Here is a 25,743-nt window from a genome sequence, read left to right as displayed (position 1 = left end):
CCTGGTGATCTGGCCCCCAGCCCAACTTCAAGCACCAGCTTTGAGCCTAGTGCCATGGGAAAGTGTCATCGGAGTTAATTGAAAAGCATATTTCCAGTGTGAGTGTCAGCTCTTAGAGGCTTGTAAGTGATGGCGTTCATGTGCGAGCAGAACTGACGCTGTGGCTTTTTTCCCCTTTTCCAACAGAGGAGATGGCCACGTACCTCCGTTATGTTCGGCGATTAGACTTCTTTGAGAGACCAGACTACGATTATTTAAGAACCATCTTCACAGAGCTGTTTGAAAAGAAAGGCTACACCTTTGACTACGCCTATGACTGGGTCGGCAGGCCAATTGTAAGTTGTTGTTGCAAAATGCAGCGCCTTGCTTTGCAGGTGTTGCTTCCCTGCCACCTGGCTCTTTGTTCTTGATAAACCCAATTAATGACAGTGAGCTTAGGATGAAATCTTTTCGCTTCTGTTCTCTAGCTGACACGGTCTTAACATAGTGGTATGTCCTGATGTTGTGTTCCAAGTGTTTTTGCAGTGCCTTGAAGTTTCCCTAAGGGGAAGAAGGCCCCTTCCCACCTCTTTGGACTTGCCCTGGTGGGGCATTCAAATGTGATTTTTCCACTTCTGGCAATGAACATGACTAGACTTAATTTCTTCTAGCTTAGCGCAGGATTTGAGACATCTAAAGACATCCATCTTAAAGCAGGAGAGCATACTACCTCAGCACTGAATGGTGGAAGACCTCTATAATGGTTAGGTTCTTATCAAGACGTAAGAGAGATCTAGCCAGGGGGCTCTGAAGGATGCCCAGTGAATAGTAACAACAAACCAGTTCTGAGCTCAAAAGATCTCGGGGCTTACCCTACTCCGGAGGCTGAACCAGCTTTTTACAGCCCATGGCAAGGAAATGTAGGAGTAACCAAGCTTTGTTCAGCACTTCAGTGACACCAGATGGACCAGATTAGTGATCTCATTGCATCACTTCTATTATCAAAAGCCATTTATACTCAAGAAGACCTTGGCCAAAAGACGTGTCATGGAGAAGTCTGATAGAAGAGTCTAAAGCTCTTCCACTGGGTGCTTGTCACTTGTGTTTTGTGTCATTTTGCTGATAGCCTTCTTGCTTATGGCCAGTCACCCCACACTGGCAATGGCAAAGGCATCCAATCTGGCAATTAATTGTCACCAGTGCTAGATCAAATGCTTTCAGTGCTGAACTTGGTGCCGTTGCCGGTGATTTACTGTCCCAAATACATTTACTATTATCAATGTTTACTGTGCCCAAAACAGTTCATAAGAAATCATTCCCTTTGCGAATCATGATTTTTCTCCACATTTTTGTTTAATTACAAAGGCAATTGATAAAAAGCACCTTGTAAGATAAGCATGCTTCTGCTGACAACTGCAGTGGTTGCTATGGTGATTTTCATGTTGTGAGCCGGGATTATGACTTTGGTGAGAATAGAGCAGATGAAGCTTTAATTTTAACACATCCTGTTTCTATGCAAGTGTGATTTTTAAAAGTGGCAAGACAATGAGATGAGGAAAACAAGTCTGTGTGTTTTCAGTGGTAATAATCCCATGTGAGACACATCAGGTGTGATCTGACACAGGTACAGATACCTAACTATACCTTTTTAATTCATTTTTATACAAGATGTTTGGTGCTGGTGTCCAGCATCAAAATCACATGTCCATCAAATCACAGGGATTTTATAGCCCTGGCTGTAACTTTCCTTAGTGATTGTCAGTACCTTTGGGCAACGTTTTGATGTTTTCCTGCTTCCCCCTGATAGGAGCCAGCCTGACAAGTTAAGTTTGTGCTTGTATTTGTTGAGAGCGAGCAGCATCTTCAGCATTGGCTTCATCCTAACGAATGCCTTGTTTTCCAGCCTACTCCAGTGGGATCTGTTCATGTAGATTCTGGGACATCTGCAGTAACAAGAGACAGCCACGTCCATAGAGATCGACCATCGCAGCAGGCCCTTCGCAATCAGGTGTGTTGCTCACAACCGCTTCAGCAGCGCCACGTTGTTTGGCACATCTCTGAATTCCTCTTGGATCAGAGAAGCAGAAGCCATATGCCATTAGAGGGGACTGGCACTGATTCTGGCCTTGGTCATGGCAAGCACAATTCCTGCTTCATTTAGAGATTGTGATTTGAGCAGAATTCTGTCAAAGCAACAGGTTGCTGAAATACTGTATTGGCCAGTGGAATTCCTCGAGATCGTGAGCCAAATGGGGTACAATTTGGAATGCATTTTTTTTCTGTAGTTTGTGGGTAAGCTGTTTAAGTCAACTATCCAGCCTGGTCAGACTGCCTGACCTACCTGGCCAATAATGGTTTTTTGGGTGCTTTTACTCATTACACACAGACCATGGAGTAGACCCACAGTTGTGGTGATGGCAGCGTGCCCCCAGGGGCCCTCTTCCCACAGGCTGTGCGGCCATGATAAGGATGTACGTGTCCCATGTAGGTGCAATATATCCTTCTCAGGGTGTCCAGTTCTTGATGCGAGTGTTGCAGACCATAAAGGACTTCCGGGGTTGAATCCTTTGAGGAGGCTGGGCATCATGACCTGAATTAAATGCTAGTTTTTGAATTTGAATTTCCCCATTTTTCCTTTTCTAGTTGTAATATTTTGTTGGTGTTGAGAGTTTGGATTTTCTGTGTTAACAGAACTGATCAGAAATTCAGTAGATCTCCAACTGCTGGCTCCTAGCTAGAGCTGTTGGTGCTCTTACTTCCCAGTGAGTGGTTCTGGGCTCGCTCAGCTCCCCTAGCCGCTGTGTGCCATTCTAGCTCCTTGTCTGCCATCTCTGTTCCCACTCAGCTCACACAAGCTGTGGGTGTAGAATTGTGTGTGAGATGTAATAACCTGGCTGGGCTCCGCTTTCCCTGTTCCATGCAGCTGGGCTCTGAATGGTAGAGCAGCTAACGTAGACTACAATACATCTCAAGCCATCAGCTACAACCAGGATAATACCCCTCGGTAGAAGTGTCGCTTGTAGGAAGCTGGATTGTTTGAAGCATGTGTGCAGTACTGTATTTATGCATGCTGATTAGTGTGGACTGTTTTGTGAGCACTAGTAAAATAATCTGCTTTCATATATTGCCTGATTAATGCATTAACCCCCCCTTATTTGGATGGCAGTCTCTAGTTGTCTGCTTTGACAACAGACCTTCACACTGTGTACATATGAGGCATCTTGTTTCCTTTAATGGACAATGACACCTGGCTTCATTTTCAAGCATGGTCACAAATTATAGTACATATCCCAAAGGAATCTGTCCTAGTCCCAAAATAATTACGCAGGCAGCCTTCAATCCATGTTCTTCTGAGCCTCACAAATAGCCTTGATGCTGTATTACATAGCTGCTTTTATCAGTTTTTTCACCTAAACAATTTACTTAAAATGCTGAATTATTTAATATCCCAATACACTGGGAAAATCAGTTTCTTCTCGCTGAAACATGAACAACCCTCTTCCAAGAGATGTTCCTTTTAAGTATTAAGCAAATGCTTTCTCTAAAAGAAAAAGTAGAAAAAATGAACGTCTAGCTAGAGCAGTGAATTAAAGGCGTGGGTTTGGGTCAAGTGACTGCCTTGATCTCCAGATTTAATTGCCTTATTTTTGTTCGCAGGTGTAACAACTGCAGATTCTTTTTTATAATATTTAGTTCCTAGTAATGATGCTGATGAGAGAACGGTCTCTTGTTTGTAGCCTTTTCCTCTGGGAAAGGAAGATAGTTAACTTTCGAAGATGAGTGAGCCCTTTCCTTTGCCTTTAGGTGCCAGTCTTTAATTTGGTAGCTGGTGGGAAGGTGATGAGTGTTAATGGGAACACGATGCTCCCAGATTTCACAGGCATCACTTCCTCAGTGCCACTGCTTGAGTTGTGTTTTGGGCAGCTCAGCTCAAGCCTACTTCAAAACCAGTTTATCACATACTTGGCTGTAGAAATAAAGAGAAAAATCTGGCTCTTGTGGCTACAAGAGCCTTTTCTAGAAACTGCTTCCAGCCTCCTAGGCAGAAGCTTGCTTCTCCTAACACTGACGTAGCATGATACTACTTCATCACCTGGGCTAGCCAAGTGAACTGATGGCACAGTGCTTTGGAAGAAGCAGCACTCAAGGTCTGTCTTCTACTAGCTTTTAAAATGTGCATTTAAATTCTCCAGTTGTTCACAACCTTGTGACCTGCGGCCATTACAAAAAAAATTCCAAGGGAAAGCCTTCTGCTTTGAATGCCACCAAGTATAAAAAGTGTAGGCAGCCTCTCAGGCTCACAGGAAGAACATGCAATAAGAAGATTTAATAGGATAAGCCTGGACAGAACCACCTCTAAGGGAATAGTACCTGTCAGCTGGATATGGTGACTGCTTGGAAGGAGGAGTGGCACCATGGGTCACTCCAGGAAGGAGTCAGAGGCCATGTGCAAAGGGAACGGTAGTGACTGTTTTATGAAATGCCAGGAGACTTCTTTTTTATTCTTCCACTTTTTGCATGTTCTCCTGCTCTAGTTGAGTGACAATTTACTAGTTAGTGTTGAAGTTTATTCAGAGGTTTCTGGAGTCTTTCTCTGCTTGCAGTCTTTCTTTTTTTCTTTTTCGCAGTGGCACTAAGCCCTGTGGCTTCTCTTCCCCTGACCAGAGCTCAGGCTTATCATCCATAGCTGCAGGGAGTAACATGAAGAGGTGCTGGGGAAGGGCAGGGCCTGTGCACTTCTCCTTGGTTAGCTGCTTTGGCTTCACTGCTGATAACCTGGTGCTTATTTGCTTGAGCCTCTTGTTTCTTGGCCAGGACCACGGTGTCCCTGTTCGGTGTCCCTGTTCAGCATCCCTCCTGCAAGGTGGGTGTGTGTACTGGGGGGACTCCGCTGCTCCGCCCTCTCTTCTTTCAAATTTGTGCTTCAGCTTTGAAACATTTGCTTAAATGTTTATACAGTGTCCAGGGAGACACCTTTTAAACGTGTCGCATTAGTCACTTCAGGCTTGACTATGTCCTCTGCTGTTGTCCTGAGGCCAGCACAGATCTGCCTGCTTGTCCTACACTTCCCAGTTTGGGAGGTGTTCCTCCAGCTGGTTGCTTGGGTTTAGGTGAACTGAGATCCTCTGGGGTCTTAGGTGAATGCTGGATGTGTTGTCATCAAAGCTGGGTGACCTGTAAGGAGCTTCACATGCAAGTGCAAAATGGTTCTTTTAATAAAACAAGTCAAATTCTAATAATTTAATTGCCTAAAGTTTGCATCTGTTGGGGATAAATAAGAAACTGTTTGCAAAAGTTTCTTATCTACTTTTCTGCAGAAAACCAAAATGCCACCAACCCTCTCTCCAGTCAAACAGGTGTGGTGGATGTTTCCTTCTGCACTGTACAAGTGAATCAGTGTGTGGAACTGGCTTTTGGTGAAATAAAATGTAGCTTTTTTTTTATGTTGAAAATTAGAGTTTTAAAATATGTTTTTAGGGAGGTCGAGCTTGTGTATTCAATCTTGGTCCCATGCCAGGTGCTCTGGTGTGTGTGACATGACAGATGTAGTTAAACATACTGTCAGTGTGTTTTTATTTCTATGATGAAACTCATGGAAATGAAGCCGTTAAAGAATTAACTTCCTGAGCTTTCTCTTCATTTAGCAGCTAGAGAAGAAATCTACTCCTGCAATGAATTACTGCAGAGACCACTGAAGTAAAGTATGAGGTGCACTTGGTAAAAAGAAATGTTAGTCCACCTAAAAGTTTAAATGCCTTGCTTTTTGCAAAGAAACTAACTCACTAACAAACACCCTTTTATTTCTTCCCCTCATTCACCTTTTTCCTTCTCTTCTGCTTCTCCTGTGCTTCTGAACTTGTGAGCAGGCATCATCCGATCGCCGAGGGGAGTGGGAGATCCAGCCAAGCCGGCAGACGAATACCTCATACCTGGCATCTCATTTGGCTGCAGATCGGCATGGAGGATCAGTACAGGTACCTCTTCCTCCTAATGTGTACAGCCTTGATGCAAGAATTTGTGTTAAATTCCCTGAATTCTCCTTAAATTGCAGTAACATCATGGTCAGGAGAGCAATTTCACAAACTGTTTTGGTCCTGTCCAAAAAAACCCAAGCTATGGTTTTGTGGGACCAAAGCCATGATGGCCAGCATCATTGCTGTTACTGTTTCAATGAAGCTTTTCCTCTGAGAGTTATTTTGAACTCAGGTTTGTCGAATTGAACACAGAAGGGAGTGTATATTAGCAGGTCTGGTCTATAAAGCACCCCTCTATCCCCATCCTGGGGGTGCTCCTAGTAAGAAACAGCTGAAATAGGGTTTGTTGCATATAAACCTCATTAATGTTAGGAGAACAGTTGATCTGTTCCAGTTCAGGCTTGATAGGTGAGGTTCTGGTTTAATTCCTCCTGTTTAATGGAAATCTAGGGGTGCCAGCCTGGAGAAATGCCCAGGGGGTGGCTGGTGCAAGCCAGCTGGCTGTACAGCCGCTTCTCCCTGCAGGTGGAGGGCAGACAGGCTGAACTGTCGCTGTGGTGGCAGGGCCTGGTGACCCTGTTCTCTTGCCCCCCAGTGAATTTGTATTTTAGTTTTGGATCCAGTGGCAGACCAACAGCAGTGTAAGGGCATGGTGGCTGCAAGTTGGATCTCTGAATGATTGTCCTGTGGAAGGTGGGTGAACAAAGGATGTGTGACAGTGCCAGGCAGCATTAAAGGTGGCACTACAGCTAAGTTTTTAAATTCCTGAAAAGATGGCTTCTGTTTATGAAACCGTACCTGCCTTTGGTTGTCAGTCAGGCTCACTAAGGTGGTTCCTTGCACTACTGCCAGAGCAAGATGGCTGCATGTGCTGGAGAGAAGATGCGAGTGTCACTCAAGCAAGCAAACAAGAACTGTTTAATATTGCTGGCAAGGTGAGCCCTTCGGCAGAGGTTTGCCTGTGAGAGCTGGCACTAGTGTCAGACACAACACTTTGAAAATTGGCTCTGGTGAAATGGGAATTAGTGCCTGAAGTGGGACAGAGCTGAGCTGAGGAGATGGGTAGTGCAGGATGTCCCAAAGTGAAATGCAGGTTAAGTTGAAATTCTTACTTATTCCTGATATTTGGTTGGATTCAATGATTTTTTTGGCTTGATTAGCCATTCCTTTTTTCATGTAAAGATATTTTATTGAGTAGCAGAGAAACTGAAAGATAAGGAGAAACTAATGTATGTATAGCTCTGATGTCAGCCATGAGCAGACAGTAAACTGGAAAACTGTTCAAGGTCAAGTTGGATGGGGCTCTGAGAAACCTGATCTAGTGGAACATGTCCCTGCCCATGGCAAGGGGGTTGGACTAGATGATCTGTGAAGGTCCTTTCCATCCCAAACCGTTCTGTGATTTTATGAATTCAGCACTCGGTAAGTGCAGAGGGGAATAGTTTCCTTGTGAAAACCCAGCGTGAGCTGAGTCTCCCCACAAGTAGTGCTCTGCCAGGGTAGCTACAGCAATAATGCAGTCCTAGTCTGAATTTGACTGAGAGGGTTGCCTACCTGAGCAGTTTGCAAGCCTATATGTGTCACTGTAAGCATTAGAATTCTGCTTATCTGCAGCCAAGAACAGAAAATCTGCTGCTGTGCATGGCTGCTGGGTTGCAGATGCTTAAATTGTTTCTCAACAGATCACCCAGCTCATGATGAACCCTTGGGAGGTCAGTAGCTTCAAGTGTCCATTTCCTTTAAGGCAACAGTTGAATTTGCCACATCAAAATGAAGTGGTGGCACATAAAAAGAGAGGAGGAAAAACAAAGCCTTTTGTAAAATGAAATTTAACAAGCAGCTAAAGGAAGTGTGGGAAGACCACTGGGAATAGCACAATTAAGTGCTAGCATTTTGCAAAGTTGTGTGGGAAGTGTAGAGGTCTGGAGAACCCAGGTGGGCCCACAGTGTGATGAATCTGGGAAGGGGGGTGAGAAGAGAACCCAAGGTCACTTGAGGAGTGAAAACCACATGAGCTGAGTCCTGACATGTCTTGGAAGACACTGCCTGTGGGACTTGATCTGCAGAAACAGCAGTTGCTGGTAGAATTTAAGTATTCGAAACGAACATGGAGAGGTACACTTAATAGTGAAGAGGCATCTGCTTCAGTGGAGTGGCTTCCTTCTCTTAATCTCTGGTGGTTAAGTCATCCAGAGCCACCAGGAATACTGGGTAGCACCCTGACGCACACCCACACCCCCCACACCCCAAAAGGGAGGTACCTCCTTTTACCTTGCAGAAGGGCAAAGAGGTGGAGCAGGAGGGGAACCATGCATCGTTATAGCTCGGGAGCCAGAAGCAGCTCCAGGTGTTCATAGCAGTGCAAAGGAGCCTGTTCTGACTTCCAGATGGAGTGCAGAGGGGCTGGCCAAACTTCAGTCCCATAGCGGCTTCTTCGGTGGCTGTTGTGGCAACAGAGTAATGATGAATTATCCAGAAAATTATGTGCTCTGCTGGTAAATGCAGAGCTGCTGGCATCTGGGGGTCTGCATGGTCATCCCTATAATGGAAATGCTGAAGTAAGGCATAACGTCTGCTGTGAAACAAAAAGAGATAGGAGACCGTATCAACTGCTTTTGGGTGAAGACATAATTCCAGAAACTGGCTGTGTAAGGAGTGAGACTCTGGAAGCTCTGGAGTCACTTCTTCCCATGGTATTGGCAGGCAAGAGGACTGAGTCGCTCACCTGTGAAACTGTCAGGAGAAAACAATCAACATAATACAGTTTGTGTATAGGGCTGCCAGTTAGCCTTCACACTAGTGGTTGTGCCTCCCAAAGTGGCGTAGCCTTCCAAAGACAAGAAGACCTGTGCTGGACACAGGAGCATGAATTAGTGAACACAGGCGCAGTCCCCTGTGCCTGCTTTTCTGCTTGGGATGAACTAGGCCGGTCTCCCCAAACCAGGCAAGTGATTCAAAGGCATCCAAAGAATCTTGACAGCCTGCTAAGAGGGTGCAAAAAGACAGGAGCAAATGGTAGTTATTCTGCAGATTTCCCATTCCCACAGCCATCCCATGGTCCAGGAGGATGGAGACACATCACGTCCGGGGGGGCTCCTTAACAGGATATTCTGTTCCTTTGCCTTTCAGGTGGTTAGCTCGACCAACGGGGAGCTCAATGTGGATGATCCAACGGGGGCACACTCCAACGCGCCAATAACAGCGCAGGCAGAGGTGGAGGTGGTGGAGGAAGCTAAGTACGTTTGCTTTACAAACAGGCTTTCCACTGATGTGGTCATTAATCCTCCTCCTGGGAAATGAGTGGGGATGTTTACCTGTGGTGAAGTACTCAATGCTTGTGTCCCATGCCCTTTTCCTTGCGTATTGCTGCTTTTATGCATGGTGCCTTCAGTGCTGCTGCTGCTTCTTCTTTACACTTGTCATGGCTGGAGAGCGTAACTCTTACTCAGAGCATGTATTGCAAGATAGACAGTAGCACAAATACCAAATACTGTGAATTGATTTCAGGAATCCCGGTGAACGTCCCCTGCTCCAAAAGGAGAACGCATTGTACTCTCATGCTGAGAGTGTAGGAGTAGCTTGAGCACAGCTCAGTGAAGAGGTTCTTGGTCTAAAAGTTAATGCTTTATTTCTGGCTGCAAGAAGTGGATGCCAGATATCCAGAACGGTCCTAAAGTTACTCTCGCAGGGATGGGTAGTTCTTTCTTGGTCCAGCCCAATGGAAGCTGAGTGAGAGAAACCAGAAGCAGCCCTCCTGCTTGTGGGGAAGAGTGTGCTCCCTCTGAGCTGGTGTCTCCTCTGTAGCTTGTGGTCAAGAGTGAGAACTGATGCACAAAGTTGCTGCTTTGGCTATTTTGGCCTCCTTTGCACATATGCTGCATCTGGCACCATCATGTCACTTTTTGCATGATCCTTGACATGGGACCTTCTCGCTGCCTCTGAACGAGACCAGAACCCTAGCAGGTCACAGTGTAATCCTGACACTTCCCATGCAAGGGGTAAATAGTCCTGGGGCCACCTTTGAACTGGTCAGTGCTGTGACATTGCTGTGACAGCTGCTTGGTTATAATTTGACTGGATGACACTGGTGTTGCTTGTCCCACGTTGTTTGTCTCAGCTTTTGTGGGAACTTCTCTTAGGAATGGCTTCTGGGAGGGTAAAGAGGGAAACCAGCAGGCGTGAGAAAGGGAGTGCTGATGGAAAAGGTTCCTAGGCATGCGTCAGTCTGAAGCCAGTGCTGGTTGTCCTGAAGGTCTTCTCCTGTCCGTTCCTCTGTCCCTCGGGAAGCACTTGTGTGTAATCTTGCTCACTGGTAGCTGGCCTGGGCATGGTCCTGCCAGCAACATGCCCAAGCAACAGATACACTTTCTCCACCCAGCCAAAGGAGCGAGCCTTGGGTTTGGTACGGGCTCCTCGTAAAGTACAGCAGAATGGGGGAAATCTTGAGGTGCAACCTGCGGATTGGGTGACATTCCTCTTAGCTATGGGTAGTGTGGCCTGCAGCAGCCACCAGTTCGGCATCACAGGCTCTGTCTTGGTCAGACTGAAGTGGGTCCCCCCCAGGCATGCATCTTGGGGTTGCTCCTAGGGTGGGGCAGATTGCCACTCTTAACAGTTCTTGATACAGCAACCCAATGCAAGGAAGAGCCAGCTTTTAAGATAGGACCGCCTTCAGCTTGTCTATCCGCAGCACTTTGTTCAGTGAGGCCAGGGTCCAGACCCCACACCTGTGCACAGGGGAGATGTCACAACAGGTGAAAAGGAGCATGCAAGAGCTGTGCTGCCCAAGCTGTGTCTTGCAGCACGTGGAACTGTTCTGTCTCTCTCCAGCCCTTGTTTGTATGGTCCCAAATTGGTTTTTGAGGTGCTGGGAAGTAGAGCGTAAGCTGCTTTGTACTGGCAGGTGTGGAGTCTCTTGTAATTCACAAGTGTAGTCTGCTTCATTCCTCTTGCCACAGGGAGGGCTGGCTTCATTCTTTCCTGGCATCTGTGATCATAAATCCCCTCAGTTATATGAGGAGGGCAAAGGACTTTCAGATTCTGCTTTTGCAGTAAAGTGGGCCAAAAAGAGCTAGAAGAAACTGGAGCTGGAGCTCTGTGTTTTGAGACAAGGTGCAGTAGTGGAAAGGTCTTTCCCTGGCACTCCTGGCAGGCAGAGGAGCTGTGCAAATGCTTCTGCTGGAAATAAGCTCCCAATCCCAGCCATGGGTTTCACTGAAGGGCAGGTCCCAGGTGTAGATCCATGATCTGGCCCTTCTGCTGCTGGAGCTACAGGGAACAAGAGCAGATTCCTCTCCTGATGACCCAGAGTCCCTTTCTGATCCCAGCCCCAAATAAAGAACTTTGTGTGGCTGGTGCCTTTGTGGAAAACAGACAGTGTTTGTTGGAGGCCTCAAGACCCTGGAAAACGTGACAGTTCTCAGCAGCACCATGGCAAGGGCAGAGGTGGTATGAGGGCTGGGCTGGGTGGTGGGCAGGCATGGTGTGTGTCTGCCAGTCTGCACTGCATGTTTGCATGGCTGCAGTGACATGCTTTCATCCCACCTCTGTGAACTAATTGCTCTTTCTTCCTTTCTGTGTTTTTTCTCTACACTCTCTGTAGCTGCCTGAAAATGCTCAACTTGTGGTGAGTCCCTCTCTCCAGTCCACATGCAAGGGGGAGCGGACCAGACTAGACTGGGGTTGGCAAAACCAAACCAACCAAACCCTAAAAAGGCATAAAGTCAAAGCCAACCCAGAGCTGTTTTGATTCTAGGACAATGCTGAGGACCACATGCAGTAACGGGGAGGGTGTGGGCAATGTCTGAGTGGCCACATTAGGCCAAGCAATTCGGCTGATCTCTGAACTGATGGATGCAAAAGACAGATTTTAATCCTTTTCTGTTTGCCTTAACATCTCCCCCGAAATGTTATGTCCATGAGCAGATGATGTCTAATGGAGTTGGGCAGAGTCGGGACCAGGCTTGCCGAGCATCTTGCAGGAGTTCCTCACGCAGACGATTACAAAGGGAAAAGCCTGTGCTGGGTATCGAGCGGAGGGGGCCAGTGCTTCTTCAAAGAGTTTCCTCTGACGAGGCACAGGCCAGGGCCTGTATTGTTCGAGAGGATGGAAAGACGTGGCCACGGAGTCCTCGTTAGTGACGCAGCCCCAGCTAGAGCCCCCACTTGCGGAGGGCGGGTGGCAGATGGCTCCTTTCCAAAAACCCTGCAGCTGCCAGCTGAGGGTGCGGATGAATGGGCTTCTCCGGGAAAGAAGGTGCAGAGAGGTTGGGATTAGCATTAGTCCAAGTCCAGCTCAGGCATATGTATGGTTTTATCAGGGTTTTGAAGCTGCAGCTGTAGTGTCCGTCTCAAGGTATCCCCTGGAAGTGTTCCTCTCCCTCCGTACCCCTTGGGGAAGCCACGGACCCAGTAAGGGGAGGACCAAATGGAGACTCGGGTGAGGAGCTTGTAGGTCCCAGGGAGAGCTGGTGGGTGGGAATGGCTACAGAGCAAGGTGACAGAGCCCGTGTGCGGTGAGGAATTTCCCTGTTGGATGGGAGGCTGACCACCTCTGCCCTGCTGTCCATAGGCATTGCCTCCAATACCTCTGGCATCTCTGGCTTCTCTGTATGTCATAGTCTGGGGCTGTTCTCTTGGGCATTGTCTGCATGCAGAGAGATCACGTTCTGTAATTGTCAGCCTGCCTTATTCTTTTATTTTGGTGTTTTGCCTCTGCCTGTCTGAACTGCCAGGACTTCCTTTCCTGAACCCTTCCCTGGACCTCTGAGTAACAGCCTAAAAGACAGTCACAAGGAAAAACAGCCAGAAGTCAGTCAGCTCCCTTCGTTTGGTGCCCAAGGAAATGAGTGCTGCTCAGCCCTCTTCTTCCCTTACCCGCTGCATGCAAAATCATAAGTCATGCGTTTTCCATCCTCTCTCCCCGTAACATCCTCCCCTTCACTCACCATTGCCAAAGTCATGAAGGAAGGTGGCTGCTGTGGGAGAAAAAGACTGACAGATTGAAGCAGGAGAGGGTGGTAGATGGCCCGGGACAATAAAGTGCAAGACCAGTCTGCGCAGGAGCCTGGGTTGGGTGGTGCTTCAGACTGCACGCTGCACATGTCAGGCGAGGTGGGTAGCGATGGAGTTTCACAGGTCGCTCTAGGCCCGTGTTCCTGCAGGGACAAGTGCTTTGCGTTTTTCCTCATCTTGCCTCCAGATGGAGCCTGTTTAGGAACAAACTCTGAATGTTAAACTTCCCCTGGCCCTTAGTCCGTGCAGGCCAGAGGAATGTGTAGGGGGAGGTGGCCCTCCTCTTGCTGTGGCTGCTTGAGCTCTCCATGTTGTAGGGGGTTTTGGCCTCCCCAGCAGAAGATCTGTGCTGGCAGACTTGGCTCATGGAGGGATGGTGGCCACTTTTGCATCCCATAGTAAGGCTTGTGCATCCAGGGGCAAGCACCTTCTGGGGTGCAAGTAAGAACGAATCAGTTCCTGCAGCTCTAGAGGACAGAAGCGTAATGCCAACGTTTCAGAGCAATGAAGGACCCAATGGAAAATAATTTGGAGAATTTGTTACAGTGTTTTTGCATGTTTTTAGTCTGGCTGTCGGTAAAAGATGCTTGTAGGAAAAAATGGTCTTTGCATATTCACATCTGCTCTTGCTGCTTAGCAAGGCATCCTTTCCACCAGCCTGAAAAAGCAGTCTTTCAGCATCACCCAGGCTTCTCTGGAGATGGCTGTAATGGCAGAAAGACAGGTAGCTCAGGAGCAGAACTTGCACAGAACAAACACCTTTCTTCTGTGCAGAGGATTCCTGACAGCGGGTTGAGGATAGAAAGGTAGATACGCCTTCAATGCCAGCTAATTCTGTAGGAAGCCAGCGGGACTAGAAAACCTGGCTTTCAGTGTATCCCACAAGTGAAACCACCACTCTTCACAGTTCAGTTGCGATGGGTGTTTTTTCTCCCCACCTCAGCCTCCACTCTCCATCCTTCTTGCTTCCCCTAATCCCTGGGCGCTGTGCACCTCCCTTGCATCGGATGGGGGAAGAAGCAGGGGTTCCGCATATTGGCACTGAATGATTTATCCAAGGTGGAAGCTCTGATTATCATGAAAGGTTCAGTAAAGAAACCTGGTTCCTGAGCCAAGATCTCTTTGGAACTTTTCTTTTTAGTGAATGGTGGTGAAAACCATGTGTCTCGTAGCTGGGAAGAGCAGCCAGGGCTTGCTGTCCCAGTCCGCTTCCTCTGGGGGTTTGGACAGAGGGAGCAGAGCAACTGGATCCTTGTTTTGCTGCTTTCCCAGATAGCTCCTTGTGTTCCTGCCCAACGGGAGTGAGACAGCCCAGCGCTCGGGGCTGCGTCCCACTGTCTCCCGCCGCCTTTGGGCAGTGGGACCCCACTGCGTGCGGCTGACTTGCCTTTGCTGGTCTGCCAGTCCGGGCTGGGGGCGTCAACCATCCACCAGCATCTGCCGACCTTGCTGACCATCCTGAGGGACAGCAGGTCTGTCTGGGCCTCCGGCCGGGCTTGCAAAGATGCTGTTGCATGCAGCTGAGCAGAGGGAAGCCCAGGTGGTGGGGGACCTTCCCAGGGTGCCGGGTGCAGGCTAACTTGTCTTGTCCTTTGTGCCCCAGGTGCTGCTGCTTCTTTAAGAGGAAACGGAAGAAGACAGCTCAGCGTCATAAGTGACCGGTGCCTCCTGGGCCTTGCAGGAACCATCGCACCTGCAGCTCCTGCCCTGTCTCACTGGAAGGGGCTTCTCTTTAGGGGGGATGAGGAGGCATAGGAGGAAGAGAGGAAAAAAAAAAAAGTGACATTTTAAACCAAAAAGAGAAGAAAACGTTCCAAAACAAACCACTCTGGAGTGGATGTGCTGAATGGTCTCCCTCGTTCACTCCAAGCCTGAAGCTCCTTTTGGGACCAGGACTGTGGCTGGCTCAGGTCTTGGTCGCCCTGGGAGGGGGGCTGGCTGGCTGACCCTTCTTCCCATTGTTTACGGTGAAGGCATTGTTCACGCAAACCTGAGGACTGTGCTTAGTTCCTGCTCACTTTCCTCCCCTCCCTCTCCCGCACTCTCTGCTCTTCCATCCTCCTCCCTCCTTAATTAAGCGAAGAAATACCATAGGCTTGATTGGCTGTCCAGAGGGCAGGAGGATGTGGTGCGGGCAGGAGAGTTGCATGGGAGAAGGGCCTGACTGCTGTGGCAGTAAGAGACAGGTTCCCTTTTCGGCTCCTTGGGAACAGTTACACTGTAATGTGCAAGCTGTGAGAAATTTGCAATCTACTGTTCCAGTTAGGGCTTTTTTCCGGCTCCCTTGACACCTCCCTCCTCTGACAGTAACAGAGCAATGTGGATTGTTTTAAAGAAGCTGACGTCGTTGCACTTTTTATTATTTTTAGCATTTACAGATGCACATTGTATCTGTGGATCTCTGCATGGCCACACGGTGCCAGTGCAGACAGACATTCAGCTGGGAAGATGGTGGGGTGCACAGAATGCCCTCGAGTGGGGATGTCAATGACATCCGCATGACCCTCGTGCCAGTCTGGGGTTCCTGACACCCGCCTGGGGCCATGCACTGAGGAAAGCATACTTGAATTTTCGATCACCCTTTCTAGCTGCCAGTGACTGTCCCTACCATGGTTTCCTACACCGTGCCTGACCCAACGGACCGGGAGATGTAAGGCCATAACCTGGCGTTGGCAGGAGGGAGCAGCGTCAGCTTTGCTGGGCTGGAGGAGTTTGTGCTGGCTTAAGAGGTAGAACTGGATTAAGCTAACTGGTAGGCAGCCATTTCCCAAAGCGTAGGTGTTTCTCGGTGTGGGCAACCGGGCAGCCTTCTGAAGTCCCTTCAGTAGGGTGGTTGTGAGCAGGTACCTTCTGCAAGAAAACGTTAGCAGGAGCAAAGGTTCCCCAGCAGAGGAGAGGATACTTCACTGCCTTAACACTGATTTCATCTCCAGGTGGTCAGATAGGTTTGACTGGAATAGCCTTCACATTCTCTCTGCGAGTGTGTGCCTGGAGCATGTGAGACACCATCCTGCCCCACGGGAGAAGCCACAGTTCTCATGCACCGCTTTTGAGCCAAACCAATAGCTAGCAAAGGGCTTGGGGTGCCTAGCACATGCGTAAGAAGAAATCTTGCATCTTGCTGCAGCGTTTCCAAACTGTGAGGAGGCTGAGGCTGCCCAGGTGTTACTGTAGACGTGGCAGGGCTGTGGGACAGCTTGAGCAGCTTTTGGGGAGATTGTGAACAGGTTCCTTGTACTTTGTCTTTCCACGTCTGACACCTGACCAGGCTGGGACTGTTCATTTGAGGGACTTTGCTTGTCATAAACATGGGCCTGGCTCACCCCAAAAATCCCAGAGACCGTGAAGGGAGGAAAGGGAGAGACTAGATCTCATTATCTTTGATGTTTTTTTTAATGATGATCTGCGTAGCTTGGAGTTTGTGGAGCAGCAGTCCTGGGGTGTTTGGTTCCCCTGGCTGTGCAGAAGCGGACTTAGAGGGCAGGAAATCATCCTGGGCAGGGAGCTTCTGGGCTTGCTCTTGTGCATCCCAAAAGCAGGCAGACGCTGGTGCAGTGCCAGGGCAGAAAAGCCCCGCTTCCTTGCTGGGATCCCCATAGGGTGTCTCCACCACCCTCCACTGCATTCTCTCCATGCCTTATCCCGACAAGTACTACGGGGAGACGCGTGTACCCCCCTTCTCGTGCGGCCAGGTGCTTTCCTCGAGCCATACTGTGGGCTGGGGCAGGAAGGGGGTGGCTCACTTCCCACAGCACATGCTGAGGCACTTGGCCCGCTCATCCCCTCCTGTCAGAGGGAGGACAGGGACTGTGGCCACGTTCTGCCCTTCTTTTTCTGAACTCCGCTGCTGCCAGAAGGCCGGTGTCTCTGGCACAGGCATTGCCCTCTCTGTTGTAGGAAACCATGGTTTGGCATCTTGGGAGGGGGGGAAAGGGGCACAGGTGCTCCCTGGGGAGCAGTCCTGCCTGCTGCAGATGAAGTCATGCCCTGAGACACTTCTGTTGCTGCCCTCCCAAGCCCCACTAAGTGCCTGTCACCAGAACTCAATTCCTTCTGCATCTCCTGCCATGTTTGGTCATTCCTCGCTGCCTCCGGTCAAGGAGCAGCTTGTAGTTGCAGCATATGTAAGTGTTTGCAGGGTGAGGGAGGGCAGGGGTGGGAAAGGGGCCATCTCAACAGTTTTTGTTCTTAAATGGGGGGGGGGGGTGTTGTTTGTTTGGGTTTTTTTATTTTTATTTTTAAAGTGAATGTATTTGATTGTTTAGAAACTTTCCTGACCTTGTTTTTAAGTGGGTTGGTTTGAAAGCTATTTCACGGTGACCCACTACCGCTTCTCTCTGGAGATATGATGTTCTTTTAATCCTACGATGATGTGTTTGTAGGGGAGGACTGTCCCCCCACGGCATGCTGGTAATGCTCACTTGTACCAAGCCCTCTTGCACTATAATCGTATGTTGGACTCTTCAAAAGGGCAAAGATGTGGGGTGGCATTTTTTTTTAAAAAAAAAAAAAAAAAGAAAATAAAGCAGGTTAACAGCAAGTCCTGTGCTTGAGGAAACTGCTGTCCCCAGGGAGCCTGGAGGTGACTAGGAGACGCAAGGCAGACTGAGCCAGCCATGCTGTGGTAGGAAGCAGGGCATTAAGCCTACCTGGGCAAACTCTCCTCTCCTCACCAGAAGTTGTTAGCAGCTGGGAGACCCCAGGGGTGCCAGGGGAGGGCTCTCGGGCCTGCATGTCAGGGGGCACCCAGTGCTGTACTGGCCTCCGCGATGTAGCTGTCCCATGGTGTGGCCCACCAACGTTGCGATGCAGTCTTCTGAGGTATCAAGTGAGATGATTATTTTTTTTCAATAAAACATTGCACTGCATTGTTCTCCATGAATAGATGTATTTATTACCTCTTCCTGACGACATTGTTTCTGTTTTCCTTTGCTTCTGTTGGGCACTCTTGGTAGCCCTCCTCTCCAATGATAAGCCCTGAGCCTTTGAGGGGACAGTGTGCAGTGTGGGAACTTAGGGGACTTTCTCCACACTTTGTGCTTTACAACCACTGGCAGTTTGGCCCCACAGAGCTTGGCCAAGGCGTGGTGACACAGATTTCTCTGCTCCTTGTGCCTGCATGTTCCCGCTTCAAGCATCCTGGGCAGGAGAATGGCTAAACCATTGATCCGCTTGGAATGCAAAGATTTGAACTGCCCCAAAACGTGCTGTCATGTGGTCCCTGTGTCTCTGGAACAGCACTGACAACTGCTGTCGTAGGCATCAACTGTGCCTTCCCTAGGTGGAAAGGCACCGGGTACACCTGTGTGCTGGCCAGGGCACAGAGGGGCTTGACCCAAGTTGCCACCAGCTGAGTTCCACCCCCCACTCCCCCACCCCCCCTGCCCCCAGCCCCGGCACACACTGTGCTGGCAGCTGTGCCTGCAGGGGAGGGTGGCAACAACTCAAGCCCAGCCACTGCTGCCTCCCTCTGCGCCTCTGGTCGCATAGCCAGGTTCTTGCACAGAAAGAAGCACCGTGCCCCCTCCGTGGAATCAGCCACCAGTGTGCAAATGGCTGCTGCTTATTTAGTCTCTGTACAGAGGAAATCATTAAAGGAGATGCCACCTATCAACCAAACATGGCGTCTTTTCAAAGTGTTTTTCCCTGTATCTAGACAGCAACACCTGCAGCGTGACTCCTGCTCTTAGAAACTGCTTCACACTGGGATTTTGTTGGAATGCTTCTTCTCCTTCTGTTTCCCAGCCTTAAGGTAGTATTTTTAGTGTGAGCTTTTATTTCCTGTTCCTAAAAATTTGTCTTGGGACACTTGTGCTCTGAGAAGACAAACTTTCCCTGGCCCTTGGAAACACATCTCCACCGGGCAGTTCCTTTAGAGGTTTGTATGCTTGGTGGTTAATGCTGAACAAGAGCTACTTGAGTAGACATTAAAAAAAAAAAGGCAATTCCCATGTATTCAACTCCAGTGTTTGTGAACAACCGTGCTAAGCTAGACATGGGCACCTGCCATAGTGCAAACACTCCTGTGCGCTTTCAGCTTGGCCACATCTGGTATTTACGAGACATTCGGGCCTCGGTGAAGGCCGCTCTCCCCTCTCGTTCCTTTCTTCAACTCCATCACAAGCCTCGCCCCAGGGCAGGGGGCAGGCTCGGCAGGGGCACCCCCGGGCAGGCCTCCGTCGCTGCAGCCGGGGGTGCACGGAGGGCAAGGCCGCGTCCCCCCGCTGACGAGCGCGGAGCGGCAAAGGCCGCCGGGGACGCGGCGCTGCCATTTCCTCCGTCCGGTCAATGCCAACGGCCCACAATGCCCCGCCGCCGCCGCGCGCCCCCTCAGTGCCTGCCCGCCCCGGCCTCCGGCTGCGCCCATTGGCCGGCACCACACCCGCAGCCCCGCCCTTCGGCCTCCTCCCTCCGCCCCGCCTCCTCTTCCGCGCTGACCAATCAAGCGCCTCGCTCCCCTCCTGAGCAAAGGGCAACGTGGCAGGCGTCCGGCGGCTCCCTCCGGCACCGCCCCCGCCCGGCCGGAAGGTGCCTTTCCACCACCCCCCGTCCCAGCAGCCGTTGGTCGCGCCCGGGCAGCTGTAGCGGGCGGGCGGGGAGCGCGGCGCGGCGCGTACCACTGCGCGGCGGGAGCGGGGGGGCGCGGGGGGCGCGGCCGGATGCAGGCGGCGCGGCGGGCGCTGTGGCCGGGCTGCGAGCGGCGGAGGATGAAGGTGCTGGTGGCGGCGGCGGCGCTGGGCGCTGCCCTCCTGCTCCTGCTGCCCGCCGCCTCCAGGGCCGACGAGCGCAAGAAGGGACCCAAGGTCACCGCCAAGGTCGGGGTGGGGCCCGGCGGCGGCCTGGGGGGAGGGGCGGCCGAGGTGGGGGGAGGCCTGAGGCTGTGAGGCCGGGCCTGGCTGGACTCGGGGGGTTAGGCTGGGGGGGGCTGGCCCGGGGGGGCCCGGCCGGTCCGGTCCCGCTGCTGCCCCCCAACCGCCCACCGCCCCCTCCAAGGTGTTCTTCGACCTGCGGATCGGCGAGGAGGACGTGGGCCGCGTCGTCATCGGGCTCTTCGGCAAGACGGTGCCCAAGACGGTGGAGAACTTCGTGGCCTTGGCCACCGGGGAGGTGAGGGGCCAGCGGGTGCCTGGGCGGGCCTCAGCCGGCCCCCGGCGGGTCCTGCCTGGCGCCCCGCGGCCGAGCCGGCGGAGGGAGCGCTGACCCGGCCCTCGGCCTCACTCGGGTTCCCCCCCCCCCCCCCCGCCCCCAGAAAGGATTCGGCTTCAAGGGCAGCAAGTTCCACCGTGTGATCAAGGACTTCATGATCCAGGGAGGAGACTTCACCCGCGGAGACGGCACTGGAGGTACCGTGGCCTGCGGCAGCCCGGGGATCCAGCTGCTGTCTTGAAGCACGACAGTGGCCGTGCTGCCAGCCCACAGCCTGGCTGCTCTGGGGACCAATGTGCAGCTGGGGCACGGTGCCGTGGTGGGAACGGTGGGCCCACAGCTCGCAGAGACCTGGCCTCGAAGCAGAGCCTGGTGCTGGGGAGGGATGGGCCCAGTGAGGCTTGGCTAGCTAGTACCTGAGTGTTACCCACGTTACTGTGCCCTCTGCCCCAGGAGGACCTGCAGCTCCTCACTAAGAAAACTCCTCTGCAGCAGCTGGTGCCTCTGCCTCGCATTCTGGCTGCCAGGACGCATTTGGCCTAGTAGCAGCAGAGTTCGGATGCTTCCACCAGCACTTAGCAAACATTAGTAGAGTTGATGGTGTTAGCATTTGGGCTTATAAGCATTTGGGCAGGTCTGCTCTTGCACAGCCTCCTGCTCCAGTCTCCTGGGGGCATAATCTTGCCCTTGCCGAGCTCGTGAGGTGCTTTTAGCTCCTTCTGGTACCAGGTAGCTCATGGTTCCCTGCAGTGGTGTTAGTCCGTTTTCTAGATTTGCTCATTCACCCCACCCGGCCTGTGGAGAGACCTGCCATCATCACACACGCCCCCCAACATATTTCCATGAGAACAATGTAGCCTTTTTTTTGTCTCCCATTAGGAAAAAGTATCTATGGGGACCGCTTTCCTGATGAGAACTTCAAGCTGAAGCACTACGGCCCTGGCTGGGTGAGCATGGCCAATGCTGGCAAGGACACCAACGGTTCCCAGTTCTTCATCACTACAGTGAAGACACCATGGCTGGATGGCAAGCACGTGGTGTTTGGCAAAGTGCTGGAGGGCATGGTAAGGGTGTGATGGGGTGGTAGAGGGGTGATCAGTTCCCAGGGGGAGAGTGGGCCCAGGCAGTTGCTGTCTAGGCAAGCTGGCTGGGAGCAGAGCATTGCGGAGAATGGGCTGGGAGGTGTCTTCTGGAACAGGGAATGTGCTAAGCTGGCACTGCCTGTGCCCAGCATTTCCCCACTCCCACACCTCTGCTTTTCCCAGGATGTGGTAAGGAAGGTGGAGAACACTAAGACAGACAGCCGCGACAAGCCCCTGAAAGATGTTGCCATTGCTGACTGTGGCACCATCGAGGTGGAGAAGCCATTTGCCATTGCCAAAGAGTAATCCACCCTCCCAGCTCCGTGACACAGCATGGGGCCCTGCGCTCTGCAGGGGACCCAGCTGCGAAGGGCTGCGGGCCTGGGGCTGCCTTGCTCCCTTCTCCATGCATTTCCCTGTCGTCCTGGGGCAGGTGAGCAGCAGCAGAGCCGCTGTGTCCCATGTCCCTGCTGCCTGGCCTCCCCCTTCACCCTGCCGCCTTCCAGCCACCCAGCAGGCAGGATGGGATGCTGGCTCCTCTTCCCATCACTTTTGTAAGAAGCACATGCACCAATAAATGTGACCAATGTGTTTTTTAAAGAGTTGCCTCTCTTCTTCTCCTGGAGTGGTGCAGATCACTTAGCACCCTTCAGCACTCTGGCCCCCTTCCTTCACATTTCACCAAGCTGAGCAGCACAGTGCTTGGCCCTGAATTTGATTTGCAGAATTACAAAGTACAGGGATCTTTTGCCAGTCAAGCCCAAGTGATTTATTGCACCAAAGCCCAGATGCCGAGGGTCTTCCAGCACAGTTCAGCATGCAAAGGCAGGAACCCCAGAGCACCAGGGCTTTCCCAACAAAGGCACCTTGGATAGTGGTAGGTGAGCAACACCGGTCTGGAGAGCAGCTGTGTGTCCCACCACAGCCCCTGGCTTTTCCTGCCCCATCGCAGCGTGGAGGTGTTATTTTTGCCACAGGGATCCTTCCTGCTGCCTGGCTGGCCGCTCACCGCTGCAGCCCTGTGTGCTGGGTGGGGGCTTGCGAGCCCAGCAGGCTGGGGGCTCGGGGTGCTGCATGCCTGGGGGTACAGCTCAGAGGGATGTAGAGGCCCTGCAGCACCCCACTAAGGACGGTGTTGGGGAGCGGGTCTGTGAGGAAAGGGGGGAGCTGGAGCAGTTTTGTTTCCCTCCCAGGTCCCGTTAAAGGAAAAGCATGTTTTGGGGGCCCAACAGAGCCTTTTCCCTTGGAGGGTTTGGGGTCCTACACCCATGGTCCCACTCCTTACCGGTGCCCAGTGGCTGCGTGTAGGGATCAGTGCAGAAGCTGACGACGGGCCGCTGGGAGGGCAGGTGGCCAGTGCTGCCACAGGAGAGGAGATGTCAGTGCCCAGCGAAGGGTCTTGTTTTCATCCTGGGTGGCCCAGCTGTGCACCGCCCCCTGCCCATCTGTGTCTTGGGGTGCTTAACACGTGTGAGGGGGGTGATCCCAGCACCATGTGGGATGAGCAGGGTGTCAGTAGAGCCCGAGGGCACTGCCTGCTGCTCAGCTACTCACGGGAGGCTGCTGGCCTTGGGGTCCTGCTGGCAGTGCCGCACCTTCAGGAAGTCCAGCACGTCCTGGGGCAGCTCCTCATTGTGGTACAGGACACCCTGCCATGTACCCAGGGGGGTCAGCACCCCAAAAAAAGCCCCAAAAGCCACAGCTGGATGGCTCCTTACCCGGATGTAAAGCTCCAGGCCCTGCCGGCGCTGCTCCAGCACTTTGGGCATCCAGTTGGGGACATGGCGGGTAGGGAAGTCGGGGACCTTGCAGGTCTTCTTGATCTAGGGTAGAGCATGGGGGGACATGATGGCAACATGGACCACGGAGGATGAGGCTGGGCCTCTCGGCTCCGAGGAGCTGGTGTCCACTCCCCATGTCCCCCCATGGTGCCGGTGGTCTCACCTGCTTGTGCAGCGCCTGGAACTCACTGTAGCGCTTCGCCACGGTGTGCCGCCGGCCATTGCAGAGCACCTCCACCCTGAACACCTGCGCCATGCATCAGCCACTGTGGCCTCCATCCTCCCAAGGGAGGCAGGGGCCTCCAGCTCACATCCCCCACCTGGGGAGGGCATTTGGGGACCTCCCCCCCAGCACTGTCCCGGACAGGCAGTGACCCCCCGACCTCTAGGGTAGCTAGGGACAAAACACACACACACACCCCCCACACCCCTGAGTGGGGCCACTCATACATGAAGCAGGCAGGACCCATCATGACATGGAGCAAATGGGGACACCATGGGGCTGGCAGGGTCTACATACTATTCCCCCACCCCTCCCACCAACACCACCCACCACCCCGGGTACAGGGACCCACCCACCCCCTTTTTTTTAAGGGCAGAAGGCTCCCTGCTCATGGTAGGAACCCTGGGGAGTGGCGGGGACCTCCACCCACCAGGGACAAAGGGGCACCAACCCACACCCCACCCACACCCTGAGGGTGGGAGCCCACTCAAGGACACCCTCCCCACCTCTCCGCCATCCCCCACCCCACCCACCGGCCCCCGGCAGATGGGGGAGTCTGTGGCCCCTGGCACCGGTGAGGACACACGCCCTGGAGGCAGCCGGGATTGAGACACAGAGACAGGCACCACGCACCCCACACACACACTCACACACCCCGGCCCCCCCCCCCCACACACACACCCCGCCCCCACCCCCCCGCCCCCCCATACTCACACCCCCCACACACACCCACACACACACTCACCCCCCACCCCCCACACACACCCCCCACCCCACACACACACACTCACACACACACACACACACCCTACTTCCCCCAGGGGCCAGAGGGTCCCTCGGCAGGGGCCCAGGGCAGGCAGAGACCCCCCCATTCCGCGGGACAAGCAGGGATGTCCCCCACCCCTGCTGGGGCCCTGGGAGGAGGCAGGACCTCCAGCCCTTGGGGCACCTTGGGACCCACCCCTCACTCCACCCCAGCCCCCCCAGGGCAGATGGACCCCCCCCCCCCCATCCCTACCCAGGGGCCATCTTTCCCCAGGGCAGACAGGGCCCCCGGGGCGGAGCGGGACCCACCAAACCCCGGGGACCAGAAGCACCTCCAAGGGCAGATGCACACACACCCTTTCCAGGGCAGAGGGTCGTCCCCCCATCCCCCCCCCAACAGGGTCCTAAAGCAGTTGGGGACCTCCAACCCCGGGCAGGTGTGGACTCCCCTGGGGACAGACAGGGACCTCCAGCCCCCTGGGAACACTGGGACGGATGGACACCGCCCCCCCCCCCCCCCGGGCAGGCAAGGATCGCCATCCCCCAGGCGAGGGGGGGCACCCTGGGCAGGCAGGAGCCCGGGGACAGAGGGGACCCGCGGGGCAGGGCCACCCCCTCTGTCAAGAGCAGAGGGTGCCCCTGGCAGGGACCCAGGGCAGGCAGAGACGTCCACTCCCTGGGGGCATGTGGGGGGACCCCCCCGGGCACACTTGGGGACCTCCGGCCCCTGGGGCAGAAGGATGCACCCCTCCCCGCGGCAGGTGGGGTCCCCGGGAGAACTTGGGGATCTCCGAGCCCCAGGGCAGGTGGGGGCATCCCGCGGCAGGCAGGGACCCCCCAACCACGGGGACCAGAGGGGAACCCCCTTCAAAGGGTCTGTGCCCCCCCTCCGGCAGGGACCTCCACTCCCGGGGCATGTGGGGTCCCCCGGCGACAATCGGGGACCTGCAACCTCCGAGACAGAGCGACACATGCACACACACACCACCCCCCCCCGCCATGCACCTTCCCCGGGCAGGCGGGGGGCACTCCCTATCCCCCCCCCCCCCCCCCAGCCGCCCCTCACCGTGTGCGCCTTCTCGGGGCTGCGCGCCGCCGGCTGCGGCTCCGCGGCGGGGATGGAGACGGCGATCATGGCCCGCGGCTGCCGGGGGGCGCGGGGGGGGCCGCCGGGCTTCGCGCCGCTGTAACCTCCCGCCGGCTGCGGCACCGGGGCAGCCGCGGCCCCTGGCCACCCACGGCGGTGACACAGGGGACCCCGAAGCCAGCCCGCGGGCACCCCAAGGAAAGGTCCTGCAGCGCCCGGTACAGCCCGCTGGGGGCGGGGGGGGCACAGCCCGGAGGTGCCGTAGGGATCCGGCGCTGCAGGGACAAGGGGAAAGGGAAGTGGGAAGTCAGCACGAGCTGCTTTTCCTTTTTTGACGGCAGCAGAAGGGGTGCCGGGTTTGATGACACCCAGGTCCCCGGGGGGACTCGAAGGCTCAAACCTTGGCCACAGGGGAAAAGGAGCACCACAGCCCCCCAAGGCCAGCTGCTGGCTCTTGGGGGGGCTGGTCCCCCCACAAACCCCACCGAGGGGGGCCACTGCACAGCCCCGCTGAGCTCAGATCCTAAAAACAGCTCGTGCTGAAAGCCAAGGCTTAATCAGGAGCCAGGACAGGTGGCTGGGACAGTGCCCCAAGGTCACCCACGTCCCCGTCACAACACAGCAGGTGCCGCTGCCCTCGCATCAGCGGGATGCGGCCGTTAGCCCTCCCCGCCCCAAGCACAGATGGAGC

At 53.4% G+C, this 25,743-nt stretch overlaps 3 protein-coding genes across 11 annotated transcripts in view; 2 read left to right on the top strand and 1 right to left on the bottom strand.

Annotated features, from left to right (window-relative positions):
* Nucleotides 1–17,836, top strand: part of CSNK1G1 (casein kinase 1 gamma 1) — a 115,348-nt gene extending 97,512 nt beyond the window's left edge. For 5 of the 6 annotated variants that reach the window (XM_080397132.1, XM_080397134.1, XM_080397136.1 and 2 more), the window contains 6 exons: nucleotides 187–335; nucleotides 1,883–1,987; nucleotides 5,847–5,954; nucleotides 9,084–9,190; nucleotides 11,557–11,580; nucleotides 14,572–17,836. In XM_080397132.1, coding sequence (XP_080253258.1) covers nucleotides 187–335; nucleotides 1,883–1,987; nucleotides 5,847–5,954; nucleotides 9,084–9,190; nucleotides 11,557–11,580; nucleotides 14,572–14,626 — 548 coding nt within the window. In that variant the 3' untranslated portion in view covers nucleotides 14,627–17,836. The remainder of the gene's footprint in view (nucleotides 1–186; nucleotides 336–1,882; nucleotides 1,988–5,846; nucleotides 5,955–9,083; nucleotides 9,191–11,556; nucleotides 11,581–14,571) is intronic. The other variant, XM_080397137.1, reaches the window with a different exon arrangement.
* A 1,773-nt stretch (nucleotides 17,837–19,609) lies between these two features.
* Nucleotides 19,610–21,796, top strand: PPIB (peptidylprolyl isomerase B). The gene is made up of 5 exons (XM_080397142.1): nucleotides 19,610–19,783; nucleotides 19,962–20,075; nucleotides 20,218–20,311; nucleotides 20,994–21,178; nucleotides 21,380–21,796. The coding sequence occupies exons 1-5, from the start codon at nucleotides 19,628–19,630 to the stop codon at nucleotides 21,500–21,502; spliced, it is 672 nt and encodes a 223-aa protein (XP_080253268.1). The 5' UTR covers nucleotides 19,610–19,627; the 3' UTR covers nucleotides 21,503–21,796.
* A 145-nt stretch (nucleotides 21,797–21,941) lies between these two features.
* On the bottom strand, nucleotides 21,942–25,599 carry SNX22 (sorting nexin 22). Of its 4 annotated transcripts, none has more exons than XM_080397146.1 (6): nucleotides 25,453–25,599; nucleotides 25,032–25,327; nucleotides 23,141–23,224; nucleotides 22,751–23,019; nucleotides 22,482–22,555; nucleotides 21,942–22,344 (listed from the first exon to the last, which is right to left on the bottom strand). In XM_080397146.1, exons 2-6 carry the CDS (start codon nucleotides 25,098–25,100, stop codon nucleotides 22,202–22,204), a joined length of 639 nt encoding a protein of 212 aa, XP_080253272.1. In that variant the 5' UTR covers nucleotides 25,101–25,327; nucleotides 25,453–25,599; the 3' UTR covers nucleotides 21,942–22,201. The 4 variants fall into 4 exon arrangements, with proteins under 4 accessions (XP_080253272.1, XP_080253271.1, XP_080253269.1 ...); XM_080397145.1 differs by lacking the exon at nucleotides 25,453–25,599 and having other exon boundaries at nucleotides 22,751–22,845; nucleotides 22,915–23,019; nucleotides 25,032–25,446; XM_080397143.1 differs by lacking the exon at nucleotides 25,453–25,599 and having other exon boundaries at nucleotides 25,032–25,446.
* Nucleotides 25,600–25,743: the final 144 nt, after the last annotated feature.

Source organism: Falco punctatus (genome assembly GCF_963210335.1).
Source record: "Falco punctatus genome assembly, chromosome: 7".
Taxonomy (NCBI): Eukaryota; Metazoa; Chordata; class Aves; order Falconiformes; family Falconidae; genus Falco; species Falco punctatus.
The sequence above is the reverse complement of the archived record's forward strand: the minus strand, read 5'-3'. Positions and strand labels throughout refer to the sequence as shown.